This window comes from Lates calcarifer, linkage group LG11, assembly GCF_001640805.2.
Source record: "Lates calcarifer isolate ASB-BC8 linkage group LG11, TLL_Latcal_v3, whole genome shotgun sequence".
Classification (NCBI taxonomy): Eukaryota; Metazoa; Chordata; class Actinopteri; family Centropomidae; genus Lates; species Lates calcarifer.
In genome coordinates this window covers 22,610,117-22,637,622 of record NC_066843.1, presented here as the reverse complement: position 1 = coordinate 22,637,622, position 27,506 = coordinate 22,610,117, and the positions used below count along the sequence as shown (strand labels likewise).

The window sequence follows — 27,506 nt, the reverse complement described above, 5'->3', positions numbered from 1 at the left end:
TTGCCTTATAATTGTGCACACACAGTGTATATCTGTGTCCAGTGCCCCGGGACAGAAGACAGGATGCGTCATGTCGGATATATGGCATAGTTTTACTTTCACATTTCTTCATTACAGAGTAAATCTTAATTCTAACACAGGTATTGGACAGGTTCTTAACACCGATACATGAGGCTGCATTAGCTAGTGGATACTGCATAGACACACACCCACACACACACAAACTCACATACACACACTCACAGAATGACAAAATGACTACATTTTCCACTACAAAGTTCAATGTCCTGTGATTGCCGTGCAGCCACAGAATGTAATGTGACCATGTATTAGAAATGTCTTTAGGCTTTTTTTTTCTTTTTTTTTAACCTGCTGACAGCCACACTCACATTCACACACATATACAGAGTCCCCGGTAGTTGTCATGGACATCTGGGTGTCTTACATCCTGTCCTCTCCCACAGCATCAGTATTTGTGCGTGACAGGAAGCCCAGGAAGAGCTGGACAGCTGAATGCATTAATCTACAGACTGTGAGGCTGCTCAACATCTCAGTGCTGTCTGAACACTAAGTGGTTGTGTACATCAGACTGACTCTGACCTCTTCTCTGAAGGCTTGGCTGGAGGAACATGAACATGTGTGTCACACATACTGGAGGTTGGTGCTGGATTCAGCTCCTGCAGCTTCACTGCCTCACTACACAGCTCTTTATCCTTTCAGCTGAACATGGTGCTGTGGGCTCCATGTGGACCCTGGTCCAGCAGCCTGAGCCAGTAGCAGCATCCTCTGCAGCCATGAAATACTTAAGGAGAAGCCAGGGACATGTCTCCACTGAGGTGGAGAATTAAGTCAACCAGTCAGTAGATGGAGGCTCTAAGATGGAGTCATCCTGTTTGGGTCTGTCTCCTCCTCATTCCCAGAGAGAAGCGGCAGTGCACTGTTCATATCAGAGGTGGGGAACTTAACCAGGCCGTTGTCAAACAGCCAGTCAGTCCTCATCTCTGCAGTCTTTTTTCATGTCAAACTAAAGCCTGCTGCTTTTACACACAGTAAAGCCTGAATCTCACCTGTGTGCAGGTTGTCCTGGAGAAGAAGATGCAGAAGGAAAACTTTGTACACAGGTGAGCTTCAGGTGCAGTCTAACCAGAGAGAGGATATCAGAGGTGAGAAGCCTGTGGTTAGTGGGTCATGTGTACATCTGATAAACCTCCTCACCTCCGGTAAAAGAGCTCACACACAGGCAGACACCTGGAGCTGTGAGCAGACAGTCTCAGACAGGTCTGGAGTCTGTTCTGACACTACAGGTCTCGTCCCTGCACCCGTCATCTACATAGAGTGCACCCTGTGCCAACCTTCTCTTTGGGCGGCGTGGCTCAGACAACCACAGGCCTTCTAAACAAGCGTGATGGGAATGTCTAAGAAAGCAGGAACGTAATCACTGGCACATATTTACAGACACATCAATAACATAAACAGGTGGAGCTGACTGAAATGAACGGCTGCTCATTACAGGGACAGGAAAGGTCGGGGAGGGGGGGGTCATGCTGGAGTGGATCCCAACACCTTAAGTGCATCTTGATAGGGAATGTTTGGAAATGAGTGGGCAGAAGCAGCTGAGATCAGAGAGCTGGACCCCTCAGGTCCACTTCACTGGTGGGTCCACCAGAGCCACAGGGACTCATGGAGACCTTCTACTAGTGTGTGAGTGTGTGTGTGTGTGAGTGTGTGATAAACAGCTTCTCCCATTTGACTTCATGGAATGTTCTACTGATTCAAACCTAATCTCTCTCTCTGTCTCTGTCTGTCTCTCTCTCTCTCTCACTCACACACACACACACACACACACACACACAGCATCAGTCCGACAGAGCACTCAGGATGAAGCAGAATGAGACCCCAGCACAACCATGGGACACAAACATACACACACACACTCCTGGCCACACACACACACACACACACACACACACACCAGCTACACAGGTAAACACCAACAGAAAGAAGAATGTAGCATCATGTTAATAAACAAGTAGAAGATGAACTGGAATCAGAATCTGGGACAGGAATAAGGACAATAATATTGCTGCTGCTGCTGCTGGCAGCTGCTGCTTTTCCCTTATGTCGGTTACACCTTTTTTTACTCAAAGATTCTTTGTTGGAGGGAGGAGGAGAGGTGTGGCAGGAGGGCTTGAGGGAGAGGACGCTGGTGGGGATGATGGGAGTACTGGTCATGGTGGAGGTCTGGACTCTAGAACTGTTGGGCCAGCAGCTCGCACAGACGCCGGGACACAGAGTCCTTGCTGCAGCGCAGAGTCAGACGGTACATCTGTGACCACAGAGAGAGAGACAGAGAGAGAGACAGTTATTACCTGTACAGGTGTTCCTGCACTGAAGTCCAACATGTTGGGAATAATACCAGCAAGACCCTAAACCTGATGAGACTGAATATAATTATAAACTGTTACACATGAGGCGTTCAAGTGTATTTATGATCGCCAGTGTTGAAGGACAGGTAAGGACAGGTGAGCTGTACCTGTGCCTGGGCGTTGGGCTCCAGTCTTAGCAGACAACCGACCTGCTGGCTCTTGGTCTGGATCACTCCAGCACACACATAGTTCTCTGGGTTTGGATCGACGTTGTCCAGTAGGGCCGTTCCTAGTCCAAGAAGCTACACACACACACACACACATCAACACAGAAGGTTTCACAGAGGGCTGTGTGATCATTTAATCATTCAGGTACGAGCCCAATTCCAAAAAAGTTGGGACGCTGTGTAAAATGAAAAGAAAAACCGAATGCAATGATTTGCAAATCTCATAAACCCATATTTTATTTGCAATAGAACGTAAATAACATAAACAACATATCAGATGTTGAAACTGAGACATTTTGCCATTTCATGGAAAATATTAGCTCATTTTGAATTTGATGGCAGCAACACATCTCAAAACAGTTGGAACAGGGGCAACAAAAGGCTGGAAAAGTAATTGGCACAAATCAAAAACAACTGGAGGAGCATTTGACAACTAAGTAGGTTAATTGGCAACAGGTCATTCACATCTGGAAAGGCATCGTCAATGCTGAAAAGTACATATAGGTTTTAGAGCAACATATGCTCCCATCCAGATAACGTCTCGTTCAGGGAAGGCCTTGCAACAATGCTAAACCACATACTGCACCCATCACAACAGCATGGCTTCGCAGGAGAAGAGTCCGGGTGCTGAACTGGCCTGCCTGCAGTCCAGACCTTTCACCAACAGAAAACATTTGGCGCATCATGAAACAAAAAATCTGGCAACGAAGGCCCAGGACTGTTGAGCAGCTAGAATCCTGCATCAGACAAGAATGGGACAACATTCCTCTCCTAAAACTCCAGCAACTGGTCTCCTCACTTCCCAGACGTTTACAGACAGTTGTTAAAAGAAGAGGGGATGCTACACAATGGTAAACAATGTTCCAACTTTTTTGAAATGTCTCAGTTTCAACATCTGATATGTTGTTCATGTTCTGTTGGGAATAAAATATGGGTTCATGAGATTTGCAAATCATTTTATTCTGTTTTTAATTTATCTATTCAATCCACCTGCACACCTTAAACTGTCCTGGCTTTATTTGCACAAACCATGTGTGTTGTGTTGTGTCTATTTAAATGTATATTCTATTTAAATTATTCAAATGTTTCTATCTAAACTTGTTACTATTTTTCTATTTACATTGTGTAAATTTGGTATTTTTATTGTTGTTGTTTTTTTTACTGTTTTTTGTTTGTTGCGTGGAGCACCTACAATTTTGTTGTACTTACTGTACAATGACAATAAGCCTATTCTATTCTATTATTTACATTTTACACAGTGTCCCAACTTTTTTGGAATTGGGGTTGTACATTCTCTGAGTGGGTTGACCAGTAAACAGAGATATTAATATGACAGATGTGGTTGATAGCTGATGATAACATAGGAGAATGACATACCTTAGCCTTCAGTACTTCAGTGTCCATGCTGTGGTTGGCCTTGAATATCTTTTGTGCTTCTTGCTGAGGCCTGAGGAGAGTTCACACAGGAGACTTAAGCTTTACCACAGAACCTCAGGAGCTTTGTGAGGTGTGTGAATGGCTGCCAGCAGTGGAGTCAGGCCAGCTCAGCCTCCAACACATCATTGTGGTTGAGTAGTTTACTGTCATGATGTGTTGGAGCTGTGCTAATCACAAACCACAGTAAGTGTCTCTGTTACTGTGTTAATATTTCAAACTGATCCACTGATCACACAGAGCAGAGATGTCCATGTCTGGTTGATTAGACCTGTTTTAACTGAAGAATAGCTCCACTAACTTTGTGACAAACACACTGTGTTCATTACGCACAGCACTGAGGTGCTAAATGCAGACCAACACACACACTTACTGGCTGAGCTGTTTCCAGCGCTGGAAGAAGTCATGTGAGGACATCTCAGTTGGCTGGAAGAACTTGTTGATGGTGACAGGCAGCTTCAGGGTCAGGTTCTGCAGAGCTCCTCCATACCTGAACACAACACACACACAGACGCTGCAGGTCTACACATCTGTCTGCATGTTTTAGGGCAGGACTGATAAGTGATAACTGCAGTCAGAAGAAGATTTGTGTTTCCTGGCACAGTGTGCACTGAACTGATGTTGATGACAGTGGAAAAGGTTTATCCTTCAACAAGCCAAGTAATTAATACGAACATCAGAGAACTGGTTATCCAAACTCAACACCTTGTTGGCATTAACCAGTGTGTTGTTAAAGAAAGATAGATCAGATTGACTTGGATTTAAGACAGATAAAGACAAATACAAAGTATAGCTGCCTCTCTTCAGACAACTTTTAACATTTGACTGAAGCAATCTGATGTTTTTAAAATCAGCAAGAGGAAAGAGTAAAAACTGGTCCTACTGAAGAATCCACACGGTGAAGGAACCCTGCAGATTTCCCAGTTTTCAGTCCATCAGACTAACTCTGACTGAGTCTGAGTCTCAGTCTGTAGTTGATCACCTCTGGCTGTAGGGTTGTGGTAGGTTGTATGAGCTCACCTGAACTTGATGTTGAGCAGGGGGGCATCCGAGAAGTCAGTGAGACACTCAATGTTGAGGACCTGCTGGATCTGAGCTCCACCCTCCACCAGTGGCTCCACTGGTTTGGTCTGAACGTTGAGCTGTGGCCAGTTGTCAAGGAGCATCAACCCATCACACAGACTGACTTCAGGACAGCTGGAACTGTGATCAAAGTCAGTGCAGACCTGCACCATGTCTTATGTGTGTGTTTCAGGTTGGAATGAACCTGTCCTGTGTTTTTCCTACAGACATTATGGCGACAGAGAAGAGGTGATAGCTTTCCACTGTGTGATCCTGTTTGAAGGTTTAGTTTCAGAACATAGTGGAACAAAAAGGATATGAGACTGCAGATCCCCGGGACAGCTGACTGTGGTGGTAAAGCTGGCAAACTGCACTGATGTCTTGTTACCATAGAATAAGTACATCCTCCCTGAGAGACACACAGGGGTTAAAAGGTGATTTCCTTTATTAACTCTGTGGAGTAAACAGGAAAAGTATCACATATGGTAGACAAAGGGCCAGTGTGGGGCCTGTACCATGAAGCTGGCTCACTTTTAACCAGGGCTGATCACCATGGTAACTGGGGCAGATCACCTATGAGGCACAACTAACTTCAGAGGATCAGATCAAAAACTGTCAACAGCCCAACTACTGACCAATCAGATCACTGGAAAACTAGAGCCATCATTCCTACAGGATCCTGACAGGGACAAAAGAGTTTAAAATAAAGTGACAAATAATAAAGAGCAACAGATATTTTTATAGATGAGTGGAATGGTTTTGCTGTTGGAGCCTTTGTCACTAACAAACAGAGAGAGCTGCATTGTACAAAGTCTCTTTGATTGGAGTGTTGATGCTTTCACTTCAACATTATGAGACTCTGTGACCAGAACTGGAAATAAAAACTAAACCCTGATGATGATAATAATGATAGACCTCCTGAGATATTTGTCTCTCTTTGGCAGCGGGAAAGTCTGACCTTACTGTCACTTCTTATCTGTGTCACGTTTGTTAGTCTATTCATCACACCAAAAACATTCACTCTGTACTTAAGTCCCTGATAATGATTCCTGCAGTTCACAGTATCTTCTGAGCCTCACTTTTATGTTTGATGCATTTAATAAAATATGAATATTTAATGAAACATTTCCACTGATTCTACAGCTTCTTATTCTGTTCTATTGATGTGATGTTCTCTCCAGGTCACTGGTTGAATATCACATTCCTGCATGTTTCACCATCTCATATCGTATGAATCATTCATGGTTCTGATGACATCACCACTCATAAACAACTCTGCCTCTGTCATATAAACAGGATGGCTGATATTAGGCTGATGTTAGGCTCAGTAAAGCCAGATAACCCTAGAGAGCCAGATTGATTTGAACTCACTTCATGGTGCAGGCCCCAGGTCAGTGGCTCTGCTTCTTTTGGTTGAACCTACTCATTATGTAGCACAGACAGCCTGATTTAATGGAGAGCAGGATGTAGAATTGCTATTACCTGATAACAAAAACAGCAACCGGAGGTGGAGATACTACACCTACCAGTCATGACTGTGCCCACCCAATAACAAAACCACACAGCCACAGACATTTATGAATGAACAAAGACAACTCACCCAGATTCTGACGATACTCTGACTTGATGCCGATCTGTAGCAGCTGATTCTCAAACAGAACCCCATTGTTCTTGCACACAAACCTGTAGGATGAAGGTGTTTCAAGGGTTAATAAACACTGAGACATCACTTTGAAGGCTGCTCTTCTCTCACAGTCAGAAAAACACCTGAATGAAAAACATCAAAAACCTAATTTCATATCAATAAGTGACCTATAAAGACTAAGTTAGGTTAGGTAACTTTATTAGTAGTAGTAGGTAAATTTGTTTTGCAGCCAGCAAGATCATGACATCCATTAAAACACAAGTAAAATGCAGATACAACATAAAAGACCTACCAAACATGTTAAAAAGTTCCTCAACAAAAGCAATAAAACAATAAGTAAAGTAAAATAATAAGTAAATGATAATGATAAATGTACTCAAAGTTCCCCTAATCAAGGTTGATTGATAAAGTCACAGGTAAATCACTTCTGGAACCAGGCCAAGTTAAAATACAATAAATAAATAAGCAATAAAATAAATAAATAAATATGTGCAAAGTCTACCTAGAGCTTATTCAGTGCTGTTACAGCAGCTGGAATAAAGCTGCCTCTGTATCGCTTTGTTCTACTCCTTGGGACTAAAAACATCTGGCCAGAGGGAAGCAACTGAAAGTTGTCACTAAATAGTGTTTCTGGTGCTTCTAGTCTAAATGGCGGTTTTACAGGACTTAGAACTCACTCTTTTCCCACAATGTTAAAGATGATACAAACTGAAGCAGCCTGAGTGAGATGTTTAGGTCAACACAGACATGTTGTCCATCATCCTGATAAACAGTCACTGGTTACTCTTTAACTTGGTGCTGAAGGAGGACCAAAGTCTAGTGAGAAGTTGGCTGTCACTCGACATAGCAGGAAATCCTCTTTACACAACCAGTGACCTCCACGCTGCTGTCTCCTGTTTAGCCAGGTCAGACACCAATCAGCTGATAGTGTCATGATGGGAACACATCACTCATCATTCATCTCATGCAGTTTAGTTTCTCATACAGAATCTAGATTAGTGCTGAAACAACTGGCTGATTTCACTCTTTTAATTACATTTTATTAGTTGACTGAATTTTGATCATTGTTACTTCAGCTTCTAAACTATAAGGATTTACACTTTTCTCTGTCTGAAAACTGTTGAGGTCTGGACTGTTAATCAGACCAAGCAAACAAACAGAAAACTTTTGACTTTGTGAATTAAAGGTGAACTAAATTATATGGGACATAAATTTATGATGAGAAATCATCCTTAAATGCAGGCCCATTCCACATGGGGTGAAAACAGATCACTGGGGGAACACAACAAGTCTGCTGCTGCGTCACTAAGGTATGATGGGGTTATGATAATGGCAATTGCTATGTCATGCCCTGGCTCTCAGTGGTACCAACTGTTGTGAAATTCAGATGAGTAGGCAGCAGAGACGTGACTGAAGGTAGAAGAGCACTGTCATCAACTGTAAGAGAAATTACCCAGATGTAAAGAATCGCTTTTGAGTGACGGAGTCTAAGAGTAATAATTCATTATTCATTATTGCTGGAATCAGCACGCCTAGCAGAGGAGGCAAAGGTCTCTGATGTGAGAGGTTGAAACAGGAAGTTCATCAGTACTGAACCATTGAGTTACTATAGCACTACGCTGGTCACACGAATTCACTACACCAAAATCTAATGAGCAAACACATGACAAAAGTTCCACACAGAGAAAAACCTTACTTGTTAAGAAGTTCGTCTGCCTCAGACAGAGGAGGAGCAGGATCCTCAGAGGGAGGAGCAGAGCTGAGAGACCACAGGACAGCACAGGGATGAAGAAACAGCCCACAGGTCAGAGGAGGGATGGTACAGACAGACAGCAGGACAAATGAGGGATGAATGGATAGAGCAGAAATGGGAGATGAAAAGCCATCCATTCAACACAGGGTACAGTGACAGGTTGAGAAAGATTGGTTAAAAGAAACAAGTGAGAAGAAGAAAGAAGGATAAAATGATAAAATGCAGAGGTTGTTAGTAAAAGCAGTCTGGACAAAAATGATATCATTACACAATGAAAAGGTATCTGCTGAGTACTTTTACTGTGTAACAGACACTCATCCAGTGCAGCCAGCATGTATTAGGACAGTTTCTCTTGTTTTGGTTCTGTACTGGAGCACACTGAATAAGAAAAGAAACAATAGCTGTGAGGGTAAAGTGCAGACTTCCAGCTCTGATTTCACACCATTGTCCCACTGCAGTATGGAAAAACTGGGACAACAACATAGAAAAGGGGCCACAGGCCATCTTTAGGCCTATAGTCAGCACTTTAACCCCAGTGACTGGTTCATTTCATGTCCCATGAGCTAGAATACAGAGCCAAGACAACACAGTCATTCACTGTCCAAATGCAGACAGACTGCACTTTACTTCAGCCACTGTTCACATGTTTAAAAGCACATATGTAGCCTACACATGAAGCTTGATGCCATGAACATTTCTGTGTGTGTGAACAGCATTTGTCTCTTCATAAAAGCTGCTGTCTACACTCAGACTTTGTTTTAGAAAAGTCTGCAGCTTAATATTACATTTGTTCAACAGTTACTGTGTATTTATGCACAATTACAGTGTGTGTAATGTCAGTGAGTGTGTTTCCATCGACCTGTTCCACATAATAAAAAACACCTTTGTTTTGCTGTTTTTTTTTTTTTCAGATCATTTGGTCCCATCTCTGTTCTGCTGTCTGTCTCCACTTCATGCTAATGCTTAGAGTTAAAAAAACAAACTGCAAAGCTAAATCCATATTGCGGTTCTTATGTCTGACTGCCATTCATACTGCTAACAACAGTCTGGTAACATATATGACACCATCATCGTGTCGTTCAGCTGCTCAGTACAGGAACCAACACCCTGTCTAAATGTGGTGGGACTGATGGATTTGACTAGTTCAGGCTATTTTACATTAGTCTGACAGAAGCTACACTGTGTAACAAACTCAGATCGTGTCCCACTGTCAGCTCCCTGCTTTAACCCCACTGCAAAGCTACCGCACATGTCAGTTTATTGACCAACACCATATGAATCAGGTTTTTAGGTGGTCCACCCCTGGATGTGGATGTAAGCAGCACAAGGTGCACTTCACTGCACTTAGGGCAACAGCAGCTTCCATGCCTAACAACTGTTCTGGGATAAATCCTGTGTAACTGTTCGTGAAAGTGCCCTTTATGAGCCAGACCAGTGCGTGTACAGGGGGTTTATCAGAGCTTTGACACTGAAAACAGCTGCCTGTTGCTGCTGGATCATAGGGTTGATGAGAGCCAGACTCGTGAGCCATACAACCAAAACAATGAGCCAGAGGGTAAAAAGCTCCACAGTCGCTCTGCCCTCTTCTACTCATCATCTGATGATAATGGAGGCTAGGACAGCTGATTGTGTTTATGTTTCAGATCTAAAAATGTTAAGAGGCATCAACATGTGTAGAACAAGTCAGGTGCTTTTATGCAAACCTTCATGTGCATCAAGCCACCTACTCAGTGTAGTGTGCATCATCAATGACATGTTCAATTACAGATTTAAAACAGTCCTAGAAACACAGTGTGGCAGTGCCATGTTTGCATTTTTCTAGTTAATTCTGTAGTTTACTACTGGGCCCTTACTCCGAGTCACCAGAACCCTCCACCAATAGGGAATCAGAGGTCTCGGTGGGCTGTTCCAGATCTCTGTCAATGTCCAATCACGGTAGAGGACAGGAGACAGACACACATTCAAGTAACACACACACACACACACACACACACACACACACACACACACACACACACACACAAAGGGAAATGGAGAGAAGGGAAGGAGAAAAAAAGACGAAAGACAGTCACATACACAGCAAGATAAAAAGAACAGACAAGTGTAGCAGACCTGCTAACCATGAAGAAGCATCTATAGCACCTCCTGTTGCTTTTATGGTTGCCCCTTCAGACTGCTGTGGACCTGTGCAGTGCTAATGTGGAGCTAACACACACACACTGTCCAGCTGTGTTTCCCCCCATGCTATGATTCAGCCTTATACCAGCTGAACGATACCCGCTGACAGAGGAGTGTCCATGAACTCTGCTGACAGTGTTAGGAGCAGCTGAAGCCAAACGACTTCCATCAGCTAACTTCTATACACAGATTCCACAGCTGTGAAATTCAAACTGTCATGTGAATCCCAACTCCTCTTTACATTCATCAATAGATAATTTAATGGTGGCCGCTTTTCTGTAATTATTTTAAGAAAACCTATCCACTTCCTCTCAGTGAACACACTCTGAAAGGGAGGGGAAACGCTAGTGGCTTCCATCCTGCACACATGGACAACACTGATATCGGCACACTTTGTTTTAATGAATTAAGTAATTACTCTGACATGTTACTGACCAACACTGATGATGGGCTCCCTCTTGGTTGGAATCATCAATATAACCAAGCCTTGCTTAAACATCACCTGTCCAATGACCCACTGAAAGTACTTCCATGCACAGCAATGTTTAGCAAACAGGCTGACCAGATGTTACCTCTAACACATGAGCTGACCTCATGCTAACTACTACAACATCTCTCTGATCATCAGCTAGCCTAAATACTGTCACATAGCACTGACTCCTAAATAAAAATCGGCCAACAGAGAGGCAGGAAGGTGAGGGATGGATTTAAGAAGGGTCCCCAACTGCCCGACCGAGCTTCCTCTATACAGTATCTGCCTATGAATATCTCCAGGTTGACAGGTCCATATAAGACAAAGATAGGGCAAAGAAAGACAGAGCCAACAGAACGACAACCAACACAGACACATCACAACTAGTTGCACAGTAGACTAACAGCACAAACACACCACAAACACCACAACTATCTACATTAACAGTTTAAGACACAAAGACAACAGTACAGGACTAATTCAGGTCCAAGACCAGTTTCTCCCAGTCCAGTATGAGAGCCACTGTTTGAACAGTCAATGTGTTTACATGCACTTAGGTAACCAGGTTACAGCTAGCATTCTCCTGTAAGCTGATTTCTTAAATGTCATGTAAATGAGAAACCTGGTTTCCCTGATGGTAGGGGATTAGAGAAACCTGATTCCTCCACTGATTCTTCTGCCATGTGTACATATAACCAGGTTGCTTATCAACCTCTTTCAACACAAACAGGCAAAGTAACCTGTGTATATCTTACTGGATGAATAGTGGCTAAACTAAAGCCGATCCAGTTGTGGTCCAGTCCTTATCTTTCTCTTTTCTCTGGCAGCTACACAGCATTACCAGTGAGTTTAGCTGCAGCCACTCATACTGGACTTTGGCTTACAGTGGATTCTACATCTTGCTCATCAAAAGATGACCTTTCACCTTAGGAAGCCGTCATCGTTCACAGCAGCAGAGGGTGCAGCAGGCCCTGCTTCAGAGAACACATCCACCAATAAGCTGCCAGTGCTGGCTGGGGGGGCACCAACAGGAGCAGCAGAACGAATCCCAAGGAGGTCTGCTGATGGTGACGGGGTGGACTGAAAACAAAGGAAACTTGTACTAGGGTCATGAAAATGTAGAACTTCTGTCTTAGTGGCTGTATGTATGAAGGCAGCTGAGAGCAGCCCAGCAATTCTGTTTTAGTGTGAATAAGGCTACAGAGAGTCTGCTTACAGCGTTGGAGGCAGCCATGGCTGCGGTGTCTGGCCCCCGGTCGCCCCCTCCATTCAACTCCCCGCCCTCCCTTTTGTTGTCTTCCAGTTCTGTCACAGACACAGCACCAGGCCCTTTCTTCTTCTTCAGCTTGGCCAGGATTGACGACTCCCTCTCTGGGAAGGGAGGCATCTCCTCCAGGACAGTGGCCTGATGGCACACACAGGACAGTTGTACTGTGGTTTTAGACTGAAGGAGCTAACACATCTGACTGATAATTCATAGTAAATGGACAACATGCTCAGCATGTGTCCATTTACTATGCGACTGAAAATGCATTACCACCAGTTCTTTCTTTCAAATGTTCATTCATCATTCATTACTGGGCCAAATCTGATATGACAGAGTCATGAGAACTAACCAGGACATCGGTGCTAGCAATGGAAGAGAGCTTCAGATACTCGACAGCACGCTGCTGCAGTTCCACGTCAGAGTTACGGATCTGGCTGTCACAGCGCAGCACCTCCTGGATGGTGGCCTTGGTCTCTGGGAACAGGTTGATAAACTTGATGTAGGCTGACAGCAGCAGGGCGCGAGTCGGCACGGAGCACAGATGGAACTTGGAGTGGAGAAGGTTGAACTGGACCAGGGGGCTGGATGACAGAACAGCAAAGTTACCATTTATCATTTCAACTGTCAACTTAGTGCCTCACCAACCAAAAACCTTGTGACAAACATACCTGGAGCGTGGGTCGCCAGCAATTAGATTTCCAAACTCTCCCAAAATGTAGCCTCCAACCTTCACCATGTTCTCATGGCAGGCAGGAGCCTGCAAGGCCTGGAGGGGACAATGATTCAGCTTACTGAATATGACAGTGATAAAGGCATGTCTAATCTACCCTTTTTTCCTAAGAAATGCAATGCCTGAGTAAATACATGCTATGGTGAGAAGCAACCCCTTGGCTAACCGACAGGGTTTTAAAGCTGTGAGTCTCTGGAGTTGACCTACTTCATATTCTCTAGTTTTTGGCCATAATTGCTCTTGGTTGTGACATTTTCTTACCATTTTCCTTGCTGAGATCTGGGATCATGGCAATTTTGCCACCAACTTCAAAACATGTACATTTTCAAAAAAAAAAAAAAAAAAAAACAGCAGGTAAAGGCTGAAACCAGGAAGAGGCTCTAAATGATTTACTGGAAATTCACATTCAACCATGTTATCTGGTTCAGGTGTGTTTGCCTTGTTTAAAACCTGTTTTAATGTCTGTCTGAGCTGTGTCTTGATGAGTCACTGTATAGGATTATAATATAACTCAAATGGTTAAATGGTCTAAATGAGTCTGACACTGGAAAAATGTAAATGAGAAACTACCAGATCAAAGATTAACATTATGAATCTGAGCATACATTTAAGATCAACTCTCAGCACTCACTGTAGTGACAGATATATATATATATATTACAGACATGCTGATTGGTACAGATGAAGCACTGTGGTGTGAAAACCATCCTATGAGCCTCGATCAGTGTGTGCATCCCTCTCAGCTAACCAACAGCATCTTTATCTGCTGCTGCTGCCAGGAGCTACATTTAAAGATCCGATAGAGCAGTACCTCAAAGACCGTTTTCGCGGCGTAGCCCTGCACATCGTCTCGGTTGATGACGATCTGAATGACGCGATACCACACCTCTTCGCTGACATAGTCTCCAGCAATGCGGATGAGGTTGAGAATGGTGTCCACGTACCAGGAGTAATCGACGGCGTACTTCTCTGCAAGTATGGCCACTTTCAGCACCTGAATGAGGAAGGCACAGAAAACCACAACTCAACCAGTATGATGTGTTGGAGAACTGTTCAAAAGTGTGAAAGAGTGTTAGACTTGAAGGTCCATTTTTGGGTTTGTCATTGGTACATTTCCTACAGACAGATTGTATTTTTATGTTGATGAAAACAATATGCAGCTGATGGAAACAAACAGCCTACAACAACTCCCACTTGGCATCTACAGAGGAATATATCTAGTCACAGTATAAAAAAAAAGAATATAACATGGCATCAGTTCTGTCACACCCACCATCTCTTCTCTGATGGAGTAGTCTGCCGTCTCAAGGTAGCTGAGCATCTCGGCTACGATCTGCTTGGCATTGCTGCGATCACACATGGCGTACAGCAGATCAGCCGCCCTCTGTCGAACACTCACGTCCCTCTCAGTCTGCAGACACAGAGTCAAAGTCACCAAACTGGGAGAGAGGACAGACAGCCCTACAGACCAGTGAGTAACTGTGTGTGGACTGTCCTGAGCTACTGGCCAGTTACAGTTACAGAAAAGGTGTGTTACTGTGAAGTGAACATGAAGTGACTGGTTCATGGAGGTTGGTAGGACTGGGGTGACCAGAACAAGTCTGTTACACTTCATCACTAATGTCATGTGTGCTGAGTGACTGTCTTCAGTTCAGAGTGTGAGGCTCTACCTTGAGGGCGTTGATGACCGTTTCGATGTGTGTCTTGACAGCTTCGTGGGAAAACTCAGAGCTGGCCAGGGTACACATGCTCTCCAGAGCCAGGTAGCGCAGGTTAGTCTCTCTGTGCTGCAGGAACTGGCCCAACTGGTTACAGGCTCGCACCAGCAGGTTTGGCTCACTGCCGAACAGAAACCAACATTTACCTCACTGCTGGTCAGGTGTGTGTGTCATCAGCAGGACACATTAAGACTGCATAAGACTCATTCTAACTCTTTAAGAAAATAACTAGAAATTATTTAATAGAAATCTACAAAGATCCAGAAAAGTATTAATAAGGAAGATGATGTCCATGTTTGTCAAACTGAATTAACAACAATAACCTGTATTTATCTACGTGTGGACATGCATTAAGATAAAACCCCCATCAGTCCTAAAATGAAACCCATCATTATAACAGTCTATCCTTCTCTTTAATTAACAAGCTAATTTCCTCATATTAAAGCTTTTCTTTATGAAATAATAATAATGATGACCATCAGACATTTCAGGTTTCAACTGACACTGAAGATGAGTTACTGATTCACTGCATGTTACCTGCTTAACTCTGTATATTCTGTCATCATCAGGAGCTCACCTGTCGTAGTGGATGATAAGTGAGATGGCCTCAAACAAGATTGCATTCTTGGCGTTAGAATGCTGGACCTTCTTTGATTTGGGGGGCTCCTGTGCCTTGTTGAGGATGGTCTCCAGACACTCTACCAGACGGCCCTTGACAGCACCATCTTCTGGTGGAGGGTAGCACTGCAGCAGGCGCAGCAGCTTGCAGGAGAGCCACGGTGCTGGCACAAAGTAGTAGGTGTAATCCTGCAGGTCAGTAGAGGCTGACGACACAATCTGGAGAACCGACAGGATTATTCTTTAGATTTATGATCAGAAGAACCTGAACCTGTTTAGATACAGCAAGTTCAGAAATGTGAGGTATCCACAGTGTAAGAGCCATGTGAGGAGAGTCAGATTTTTGTATTTGGATTAAAAATTGACTGTTTCAGATGGTGTTTTTCGCCCTGTGCCAAGGTGCACAGTGCACATTACTCTTAGTATCTCTTAGTATCAAGCTTATCAGTGGTCTATGCCTCTACCTGGGAAGCACTGTTTTCTAAAAACCTCTAACCATAAAGATTCTATCTCTTTAGAAAACACTTTAGAATGACAAGTATGCATTCTGCTAAGACAACATTTCAGAACAATCTGTTTTGAGACTGAGAAAATGATTCAAAAGACAGGGACAATCACCCTGCTGAGTCGGGAAACAGCCAGGGAAACACAGGTCTTGAACTCATCTGGATTCTTCTGGCTCAGACAGGTGATGAGAGAGATGGCTGCTGTCACCACACCCTAAACCCCAGACAGACAGACAGACACAGACACAAAAAATGAATGATCACACTGGTCTATCACTGTAGGTATCAGTGCTGCAGCTGATTTCATATTGATTTCTGATTTCCAATTCAAGGTCATGTTGCATTGATAACTTTGACGGTGACAAGAAAAGTTTCACATTTTAACACATTACAAATATGTTAAGCTGATCTAATCATATAACTAGATTCCTGGTGTGTGGGGCTCTGGAACTGTGCTCTCACCATGTGTTGGTCGTTGAGCAGGTGCACCACGCGTGACGTCCACTCACCCATCAGCACCAAGTCAGGAGAAGTCTTGTAAAGCCGCAGCAGACACAGGGCAGCTGACTGTTTCACACTGTCCATCGTATCACTGTGGTGCATCACAGTCACATTACCAGCAGTTTAGTCAAATAATAGTGAAAAGTGACATGAGAGAGAACAGTCTTTGGCTTCATCACCCAGAGCAACACATAAGAAATAAGACCAGGACAACAGGGGATCACTTTTATTCACCGGGCATCCTCAGCTCCTCAAAGCAGAGGTTACACTCACCCAGCAACCAGGATCCGAGGGATCTCACTCGCAAAGGCCTCAGCCATCTCACGGCTTCCTACGTTTGCGATACAGTGAAGAGCCAGGCACATGAAGGTGGGGTTGCGGCTGGACAGGTCATTCTTGATGGCGTTGTTGATGAGACGGATCAGCTCACTGTTGCTGTTCACCAGCACAGAGATGAACAGGTAGCCCTGGAGAAACAGAAGTGAAGAGTGGAGATCAATGAGGGGCCATTAAAACACAGTACGGTTTACAGTGGGTGTGCCATATCACGTTGGCCATGATAATACCTGTACACAATCCAGTCCAGGTTAATAGCTCAAACTAAGTCAGTCTAATCCAACAGTCCTGTAACACATCATCCTCCTCAAGAAGGCTCAGATGTCCAGTTCTTACTGAAACTGTTTAATGACATTTTGGTAGCTGTACTGTTACTGCTATTGAACTGTGCTCACACTGACAGGTCTTTACTGTTTACCCTCACTGATAAGGTGAATTAACCCCACCCAGCACCACAATACACCACAGCTGTGTCAAGTATAATGCTAATTTCACATCAACCACTAGGTGGCATCAACACATTACCACTTATACTCTGTAGCCTCATCAAGTATTAAGTGTGCTAATTTCTTTATTCCTCCACACACACACACACACACACACCCACCACACACACACACACACAAATAAGGGGCCAACTGACAGCTGAATGATTTGTCATTCTCCTACTCTCCTTCCCTGCATTTCCTGTCTATCTCCACTATCATTATCAAATAAAATCATAAAATCTATTGCACAATTGATTAGTGAGGTTAGACTTTATCTTTATAATTCTACCTTAGTGTAGAAAAGTGTTTGTCATGTTCTGACCATAAAGAAAAGTTTCAAAACCACAAGGAACTCTCACTCAGGAGGAATATACTGCAGGTGGTGCCTGGCTAAGACAGGTAACCTAAACCTCTGGTACAGACCTGGATTTCATCTAGCTCCACCTATTAGCAACTATTTCAAAAAATAACAGCAATTAAATCAGAATTGAACTGTTGGTAAATTAAGTCTCAATTAAGTGTTCTCCTCAGTTCTTTCTCAAACAGATGCAGACCAATAGTCGTCTTGCTGTCACACAGTAACAAATCCAGACACCAGAGTGCCAGTGTGAGCCCTGCCTGCTGTCTTCAAATGAAAGAGGTGAAGACCATTACTGAGCCAAAAGGTTTTACTAGGTCAATTATAAATAGGGTAATTACAAAAAGGGTCAAACTTTGCAAAAACTCTCTCTGTCATCATTTACTTTGCATTTTATCTCTTCTATTCCCAGACTGAAGAACTGCTCTGGGATGCAACAATACTAGATACCAGCATCAGGTATCTGTCTGATTCCCCGGTTCCTGTACTCGTACTCGTACCCGATACCACTTTACGGCAGCGTGATGTTCAGGTAGGGCGGTCAGGTGCTAACTGAGAGCAAGGAGGTGCAATGCCAGCGGTGTCGAGATATTTCAAATTGGATGATGGTGACAAAAGTAAAGCGGACTGCAAATTATGAGTACTTTCACAAGCAATCTGATAAAACGTCTAAAAAACAGCAGCAGTGTGGAAAGTGAAAGGCTTTTTAGCTCAGTGTCCCACATTGTAGATGAAAACCGAAACAGACAAACAGCTGATAATGCAGAGAAGCTGCTTTTCATTCAAAAAAAACCTGCCCCTCACTTTTTCAAAATAGACTTAGTTCTCACAGACAGACGTTGCTGATTACATGATAATGCCTTAGTTGCTCTGCCACAGTTTTATGTTGGTACAGTTATATTTTAGGGCTATATTGAAGTGAAATATGTGGCAAGGCTGTCCGTTACAAAAAAAGATGCAGTTGAATGCTAAAATGTCAATAACAGTACTTTAACAGTACTTCTATTTGAGTAAAATGTGTGGCAATGCCATATATAATGGATTGTTCAAATGTCAGCCACTGCAATTTCTTACAGCCAGAGAATGAAACAATATCTGATAAAAAATAAAACACGTTTTCAAGTAAATGTATGAAGTGTAATGCATTAGTAAGTACTCATATTGGTACTCGGTATCGGCAATTACTCAAATGTAAGTACTTGTACTTGTAATTGGATTGAAAAAATGTGGTATCAGTGCATCCCTAGTCTGAGGAGTACTTCTGCTGGTGCAGCAGTCAACTCTCAAACCACTTGGATCCTGACTCAACATTATTCTGCTTACTCAACATTTCCTGTTCCTGAGAAAACGGTCCATGGTACAGAATCAGGAAACAGTCACAGTGGGTAAGGTGTTTGTTCTGCTTTAACATCTCCAGCATTAAACTGTGTCTTAAATGGCATTCACAAAAAAACATAATTTCACTGTCATGTTTAAAGTTCCAATAAAAGGCATTACAATCTGTTCATTACCTGTACCACAGGTGTGGATCAGGGGTAAAACAGTGAGAGAGAAAACATCAGTGATCACCACAGACTCTCTTAAATCACTCGAGTTCTTGCATGAGGCCCAATGTCATGCTGCATGCTCCCTACAACTTAACACCTTCTGACATCCTTAAGGCTTAATGACATACATTTTATTTCTAATCAAATGTGTTGGAGTCAAAAAGAGAGAAAATGTGTCATGGATGAAATCACTGTGGACTGCACTGTATCTTCATCTTTTCCTTGCTTGCATTAATTGAGTACTGTCTCTACAGGCTGACATCCAGCATGGTACTTTGAGGGTTGGTGGCTAACGACACACAGGTCATTGATTTCTAGCTGTGTCAACACTGACTGTCAGAAACCTTGGATCTAATGTGGTTCAACAGGGCAGAAGCAGTGTCTGACTTCAATATGATCACATGATGTAGGACCAATAACTTCAGTAGCAGCCTATCAGAGCCTTCAGCCCCTCTCAGACATGAAATCTATGACATATAATTGTTAAATTCATGGCTTTCTCTTTTAGGCATCTGTCTCATTATTATTCTGTTCTAACTTGTCATTCTGCCAATTTGACACCAGGCTTTCAAAAAAGCATGACAACAACATGACATAGAGCAGCACAACACATTTCTGTTTGATGCTTCAACCAGTGGAGGACTTACTATCTGTTTCTCTGTGTACTTGTTGGAGCTGAGCAGGTTGACTGCCTCCATGTGTCCAAAGTCAATGTCATGGCCAAGCAGGAAGATGAAGAGCAGCTTGCAGACATATTTCTTCTTGCTGTAGCCATCCAGAGCCTTGTCTCCTTTAAACTTGGAGCGAATGTTGGCCAGCTCTTTATTGATCCGTTTGATCTCGGCTTCCTTACTCTTACCTGATGAGGGAAAGAAAGTAGAGCAATGTCAGCATTTCAAATAAGGACATGATGGACCTGGCTATACAAAGACTTCAAGTTTCTGAAAATCGAGAATCAAAAAGGTCACCACGTCCGGAAACCAAGTGCTCAGGGTGAGACTCTGATTTTATTATAGCTCCACAGCAGTGCCACAAAATCCCCAAGTCTCCTCATGGCATCAAATTTCATGTGTGTGCTAACATGAAAAATTAGTTAGGCCTACCACTGTGACTGTCTTTGGGTTCTGACAGATACCATTTTATCAGATTTCAACAAATCCTGGTCCAACAAGCTCCAACAAATTTGCCGTCACATCTTTTCTCTCGCCTCTCCATGTCTTACCAGCACACAGAAATGTAGAGAACAAAACAAGGTTGCGGGCTTAACATTTCCAGCACAGTGCAGCTTCACTGTGCCCTCATTTCTTCACTTAGGGCCACAACAGCCCCTAAAGGTATCAAGTACAGAACCATGGAATCAGTGTCCTGTCTTTAACTTCACAGAATGAATGATTAAATGATAATTTGCAGCTGTTATACATGGATTCAAACTGCATACACTCCTCTGGTCTTTCTATACCCAGCAACATATGAGGTCTGATTGATCAGCTGGTGTCCTAAAGTAGAACATTAACAGCTCTCATTGCATGAAAGTGCAGTTCAGCTCTCTGAGTGATGATGCAGAAAGTTTGAAGTTAATATCCTTTGTGGTTTTTCTGTTTTGAGTTATTGAAAACTAAAAGTGTATCAATCTTCATGCAGTCGTCCACTGAACATGGGTTTAAAAACTTGTCCAACAGCTGCCCTGTTCACCTGACATGGATCCTCAAACTACTACATCCCGAAGATGGAGGGGGAGTTCAGTGGTTGCCATTTTGACAGTGACATCATCACTGCTGTGACCATTTCCTCAGTAGACACCTCTTGTGGCTATTTTGTTTCATCGAAGACAATAAAGCTGATGAGAGGGAAAAGAAAATCTCTTTCAACCTCAGCTTATTTAAAGGTGCTTTTTTCCACTAATCAGTGGAAAGAGATACCAGTACCACTACACCTGATGTTTGTACCAGCATTAAAATAGCAGGTTTAGATGGAGTAATCCTCATTAGGGCTGAACAATGAAGCAAAAAAATCTGTGATATGATTTATAATTTTAGTGGGAATTTTTAATTTTCATTTCATTTTTTCATTCAAAAAAATATACCAATGATGATGATGTGATTTTTGCTGGGTCTGTACTAGGGTTGAAAAACTGGAAACCTTCCATGGAAATTAACTGGAATATATGGGAATTGATGGGACTTAACAGAAATACACTGGAAATTTGCAAAACTGCAGGTTAACCTATAACAGCGAAATTAAATGTAGTTGGGGAAAAAACATGTTGCAGCATAGTCTTGGTTAAAACAACCAGATTTAATGCAAATTTAGATTAATTTCTACCCTGTACTGTGCATTCCTCTGTCACATGTACATTCATTCATTCATTTATAAAATCCTGCTCACTACAGCAGATTTTGAGCCCACTAACTACATCCAGACAAGTCAGTTTGGATCATATTACTGAGTAAATAAATTTGATCTATGGTAGTTTAACTAGAAAAAAATCTAAATGGGTTTATGCAGTAGCTACCTAGCCAGTAAATCAGATATGCTTATCTGTTCAAAGTCAAAGTCAAAAACATCAATTCGTAAATTTGTTTTAGTTTGCATGCATGTCTGCTATATATTACCCAAACTTTCTAATTTCTAATTCAATTCTAATTAAACATTTCCAAAATTCCCTAGCTTAACTTCTCATGGAAAGTTTCTGGAAAGTTTCCAGATATTTAACAGAAATTTTCCACCCCCCATAAACCTAGTCTGTACCAAACAAACACGTTCCATTGTATCTGGAGAATATGCTTTGGAGCCAGGGTGTCCCTCTAACACCACAATGCTTCATATTACTCCAGTACTACAACTATGATTGTTACTGTACGTACAATACATGCTTTGCAAGTAAAAGGCTAATAAGTAACAAAAGACCTACATTATAATATATAATGTATGAACCTGTAGAAAAGAAACAGTGTCAGTGTCAAGCATTATGTCCAAAGTCTCCATCCATGGTTAACATGAAAATCTTAAACAAGCTAAAATAAAAGCTGTCTGTCTGTCTGTCTGTCTGACCAACTGACTGTGATCAAATATTGTCACCACAACAGCATCACTGCCACACCTCTGTGCAAAATGCAGCCATGAAACTTTACAGGTATGTAGTTGAGATTAAAATGAAGGCTGAGTTCATTTTTAAAGAAGGTCTGATCCATGAGTACCAAGTACCCATGTAATAAAGTAGCAATGGTGATATTAATCATGCGATACACCAACATGTTGACGGGGGTTGTGGTCAGGATGATCACATCAGACGATGGTCTCTAGATTCTATGGCCTTCAGTCTTTTTAAACTTCACTCAGTGATTTCAGATTTGTGGAGACACCCCTCTCTCTCTGCACTTGTTTCCTATTTGCTTCTTCACTATCAACTGGCCAATAAAGGCTAAAAATGTCCCTACCCAATCATTAGATTTTATGTTTGTTTCCTCTTCAGGAAGATATTATTTGAGTTTAAATAGTCATTGACTTTGCAGTTGAATATACTGCTTTATTTTTGTTCTTTTGTAGAATATAGATCAATTCTAATCCTGTCCTGGGGTTTGCTTTTTTTTAAATTAGCTGTTTTTTTGAGGTTAACGATTTTATTTAGCAATAAAAAGACCCATATTAATAAAAACTGGAGAGATGGGGAGTACTGATAAGAGTACTGGTGTCATTTAAAATCCTAAAGATGTTGGTGTGGAGTGCATCCTGAAAGGACTGTCCATCAGCATCATTAAAGGTCCCTGAACATCCCCCCCGCCTTGGCATGCTGGGGATGGGGCTTGAAAACTTGAAAATGTTTGCAAAATCATTGGTTTCACAGCTGGTGGTTTCTGAACTGGTGGATTACTCATTCACTGCTTATGTTAAACCAGATCCTCCCTCACCTCATTTGTTTGTCAAACATTTTTTCAGGCTGATGAGACTAGTTGCTCCAGTGAAGCTAATCCCCAAACAAAGACAGACACGACCCAAAGAACACTTGTGGAGATAGAATTGATAGCTCCAGGAGTGTCCTACACAGATGTGATTTTCAAGACAGACAGAGTGACCGATGGCCCAATGCAACTATTACACATACATGCCCACTGAGAAGGAGCATCACACTGTGATGTGTTTCACTTTTGGAAACTGTTTCCTGTACATCAACTTTACTTCTTAAAGTCTTAAAAACTCTAAAAATGCAGCTTTATTTGCCAGCAAGAGTGTTCTGTCACACCCTGAGTGATTCATCTGGTGACTTATCTGTACTGAAGGGCTGCTTCCATGTTGACAATGACTTTTTAAAAAGCATCATCCTAGAAGGATACACAAGTCAGAATACATGAAGCTGTATCAGTGTTGTCACAGCACTAAAATGATCACTGTAGTACAATGAAAAACATGATATTCAATCACATTTTCAGTTCAGGGAGACGGACGCACGACTGGGGGCCAGACATTTATGTTTTAAAAAGACAACAGTAACATAACTTTGAGTTTAACACGCTGTTCTAAAACATCAGATACTGGCCAAATCTCGGTAAAAGCCAGTCTCACTCCAAACAACACATCTACAGGAGTCAACAACCTCAGCTAAGCTAACGGTCCATTGCCATGACTAAATAATTACTGGGTGCATTGTTATCACTGTTGTTGGTGGTGACATGGTAGGTATAATCTGTTTATCGATAAATAAGGTGAAAGGCTGGGATTCCCACAGCCGGTTACATTTTAGATCTGTTTCCAGGTCAGCAACAAACCTAGATTTATGAAGTCTTATGATTGTGATATCTCCTCACTGTTTTATTTTCAATATCTCAATATTAGGAATAATATTATTATTTTCAGTACATCATACAGACTGGAGAGTCTTCACTAGTGAAGACATCAGCTGGTTGAATCATGTCAGTTTCAATAATCTCTCAATTAAGCATTATACATATCCTGTCAAACATTTAGTTCAGGCTTAGTAGTTCTAAACGGGAACCTCCATTTACAGCAATCAGGTGTAGGTAATATGATCAATATCACAGTGTCAATGGCAAATATCTTTACAAAAATGCAAACATGTATAAAAATATTAAATAATCACCTTCAGACTTGGCATAAAACCAGTTTGGAACAGTGCCCATTTATATTCAAAGATATAAAAAATAGTTAACTCTCAATAATACTGTGTGTCTGATAAAAAAAAAAAAAAAAAAAAAGTTCAATTACCTGGCTAGAAGCTTTGACAATCTCTCCCTCTTAACTAAAAAATACAGAACTCATGAATATGCAGTTTTCATTTCATTTATAGTGAAGAACAAACATCCATGACGAGTAACACTGATAAAAACACATTTTGATTGCAGGGGGACTTTGAATACTGGTGCACAGATCCAACCTGGAAGTGGACAAAGCTGCTCAGGTCACAATGAAACCTGGAGCATCAGAGATTAGGCCATTACTGCCTGTCACCTATTACCCAATGCAAACACAACAGTAACTGTTTACATACTTCGGACAGATCACACAATAGCTAATCACTCCGAAAGCAAAAACTAGATGGCACTGTCTTGCAGAATCACTGCTATGACCCTTAGACAAGAACAAGCGAGACCTGGAACAGTGACATTTAGGAATAGAAATCTAAATATACCAATACCACATTGTTTCTATAAAAATAATGATCAAATGTTTCAGAACAGCACTTTTGAATGGGCTACTGACACCTGACGTTACTCCATGATGCTCCATGATGGGGGGTCAGGCTCCTTATCCTCCTGCCAGAGTGATGCCCTCCTAACAGTAGGATGTAATACTGTGGCCTGTCATGGTGTCATCTGAACATGATGACATGAACACTGCTTTACGGCTGTGAAGTGAACCTTGGTTTCACCAGATTAGTTCAGGCATCTGGATCTCTAATGTGGTACAGATGTTTGTGATCTCAGTTTGACTAAAGCCACAGCCAACACTCAGAAACAAAACGCTTCGTTTTCTGCATCCAGATATCAGACCCACGGTTCTGGTGGTAAAACGGTCATGCTTCTGCCAGCATACCGCCACTATTAACTACCACATATTGAGTAGTTAGCGGCTAGTAAGCTCTTTGCTCTGGTGCCCCCCCTCCACCCAAGTCATCACACTACAGCGTGTAAAAGGGCACAATATCAACAACACTACTGGTGTTAAATGGCACAAATTAGCAAGTGGAAAAAAAGAAAGTGTTACTTACAGTTTCTAATGTCCGAAATGAAAACAGCTAATCCGCGCATTCCATCTCCTTTCGACACAGCCGGCATGTTTGCAGGTTTCTGTCTTCACTCCGGCCTTATCCGTAAAAACGACCTGACGCTGGTCAGCCTTTCAAACTGGACTGGAGCGGAAGATGGCCAACTTGACGTTTGGTAGGAGCTAGCTACCTCGCAGGTCCGGTCTCTGGCTACAACTTAATGACTGGTAGTGACCTAACGGGCTGACTGTGTGTCTGTGGGTGGCTAGCTCAGATAGCATGTGCTAGATTAGCTGGATGGCGGTGGATCAGCCAGCAGCAGGATAAGTTAACGTTATCCCTGTTAACTGGCTCGTTTCCGCTGCCTGTGGCAAGCTAACGTTATTTCATTCAATCCTTATCTGGTTAGGACAGAAGCGACGCGCACGACACCTACAGCTCTAACTGACTGAAGTTAAAACTACCCCCTGTTAGGCTGTGTCTTAGGTGGACGCAGTCAGGTGTGTTAATAAAAATAACGTCCGAGAATTTAACGTTAACTTACTCCGAGTCACGCACCGTACAGCTAGCTCAACAGCTAGCTAGCTAGCTGGCTAGCAATATCATTCAAATGCTGGAATACATCACCGGTTGACCGGAATAGCTCGGTAGAGAGTCTTAACGGCAGAGCAGCGTTATGAAGTGCTAGCCTTGCTCTCTTTATCACGCACTAAACACGGTAAATAAGATGTCCTGTATAATTGATGTCCGCTCTAATTCTCCAGCCTCCTCTCCGTGGCACGGATAAGGCTCGTGACAGCACAACCAACCGCGTGACCGCGCCACGCAGCCGTGGACGCGTACGCTTGTTACCGCTGATTGGTCCGGCGTCCAGCACTCCTTCTGTTATGTTATCAGCACCGTGTCACTGCGTCCTAAGCTACTCGTTCAGCCCTGACTCAGGAGGCTCTATGTCCTCAGGACAGACCGCCGAGCAGCGGGGAGACAGGCCGCCAGAAGAGGGAGGACACCTACAGAGAGATAAAGGGGGCGGGAGAGGGCCTGGGCATACACGATGGACAGAGTACCATCAACAGAGGTGGAAATTAGACTGCAGCACAGCCGGATACAAACAGCAGAAAGTGGAGGTATTACTGAAAATCAGGGGACAGAGACATTTATAAATGAAAAACAAAGAAAAGAGAGAGCACACAGGAGCAAGGGAAGAGACATTAATAAAGCAAGGACCATTTTAGCATCTTTGTTCATTTTTCTATAGTTATATATGAATACAGTGAAAGGGGGAGTACTGCCTTTCCACAAGTATGATATTTAGCCAGAGATTGACAATGTTTGCATCAAGATGTCAATAAAATAAATTATGTATTTGTGAAAAATGAAGGGAGTCCATTCCTAATGACAACCAATAATGATTCTTAGACCAAAACAAACTGGAGTAAGAACATAACAAAACAGATGGCCTCTGAAGAACAAAAGATGCACAGATGGACTTCAAACTGACTTCAATCTGTTAACAGCACATAGAGCTGATGTTATTTTGAAATGGGTTTCTATGACTTCAGGAGCATCAGACTGTCACCACTCTCTTACCTGCTTTAATGCCATTTGTTCTAACAGCATATTTGAGCCTCTCCCATTTATTCTTAGGGGATAAGTCACCTTGTGGCTTGACCTCACTGATCAAGGCTAAGACCCTGTAACAAAATGAACTGCTTTTCAAAGGATTACTATTGAATTTTTGACTAAATTGTTTGTTATTACAGAAACGTTTTATCTTGATCATTGAGTCTCTTCTGTGTTTTTAATCCATGTGTGTTCATTTTCCCTTGCATTAATTTTATCAACCAGATCAAATGATCTGGACAATTCTTGGCACAGTTATTAAAGCTGTGTATATTCACCACAGTCTAGTTACAGTCATTATGTTCAATGATAACTGTAAGCCAGTGGTCCTCAGTACCACTCTTATGAAGTATAACCTAGACATCAAGTTGATTCAGTCACACCTGCTGAATGTGAGGAATCATGGAGCAGATGAAATATGTTGCCACAGCCCCAGTGGAGTTTCTCAAACAATAAA

General features: G+C 42.4%; 1 protein-coding gene across 4 annotated transcripts; it reads right to left on the bottom strand.

Moving 5' to 3' along the window:
• Positions 1-73: 73 nt before the first annotated feature.
• Positions 74-26,278, bottom strand: ap2a1 (adaptor related protein complex 2 subunit alpha 1). 4 transcript variants are annotated; one of them, XM_018698355.2, is made up of 22 exons: positions 25,430-26,278; positions 19,854-20,065; positions 16,751-16,944; positions 16,439-16,568; positions 16,089-16,190; positions 15,430-15,689; positions 14,805-14,973; positions 14,408-14,545; positions 13,946-14,128; positions 13,073-13,170; positions 12,754-12,985; positions 12,354-12,542; positions 12,063-12,217; positions 10,341-10,403; positions 8,431-8,493; positions 6,690-6,772; positions 5,409-5,498; positions 5,048-5,171; positions 4,401-4,517; positions 3,971-4,040; positions 2,534-2,668; positions 74-2,326 (listed from the first exon to the last, which is right to left on the bottom strand). In XM_018698355.2, the coding sequence occupies exons 1-22, from the start codon at positions 25,494-25,496 to the stop codon at positions 2,249-2,251; spliced, it is 2,952 nt and encodes a 983-aa protein (XP_018553871.1). In that variant the 5' UTR covers positions 25,497-26,278; the 3' UTR covers positions 74-2,248. The 4 variants fall into 4 exon arrangements, with proteins under 4 accessions (XP_018553871.1, XP_018553873.1, XP_050929780.1 ...); XM_018698357.2 differs by lacking the exons at positions 8,431-8,493; positions 10,341-10,403 and having other exon boundaries at positions 25,430-26,268; XM_051073823.1 differs by lacking the exons at positions 74-2,326; positions 2,534-2,668; positions 3,971-4,040; ... (1 more) ...; positions 5,048-5,171; positions 10,341-10,403 and having other exon boundaries at positions 5,203-5,498; positions 25,430-26,274.
• Positions 26,279-27,506: the final 1,228 nt, after the last annotated feature.

Coding starts and splice junctions, on each gene's coding strand:
- ap2a1 (XM_018698355.2), bottom strand. CDS start 25,496: ATGCCGGCTGTGTCGAAAGGAGATGGAATGCGCGGATTAGCTGTTTTC. Junction 12,543..12,753: donor TTGCTAGCACCGATGTCCTG/GTTAGTTCTCAT, acceptor GTGTGCCATCAG/GCCACTGTCCTGGAGGAGAT. Junction 4,518..5,047: donor CTGCTCAACATCAAGTTCAG/GTGAGCTCATAC, acceptor TGTTGTGTTCAG/GTATGGAGGAGCTCTGCAGA.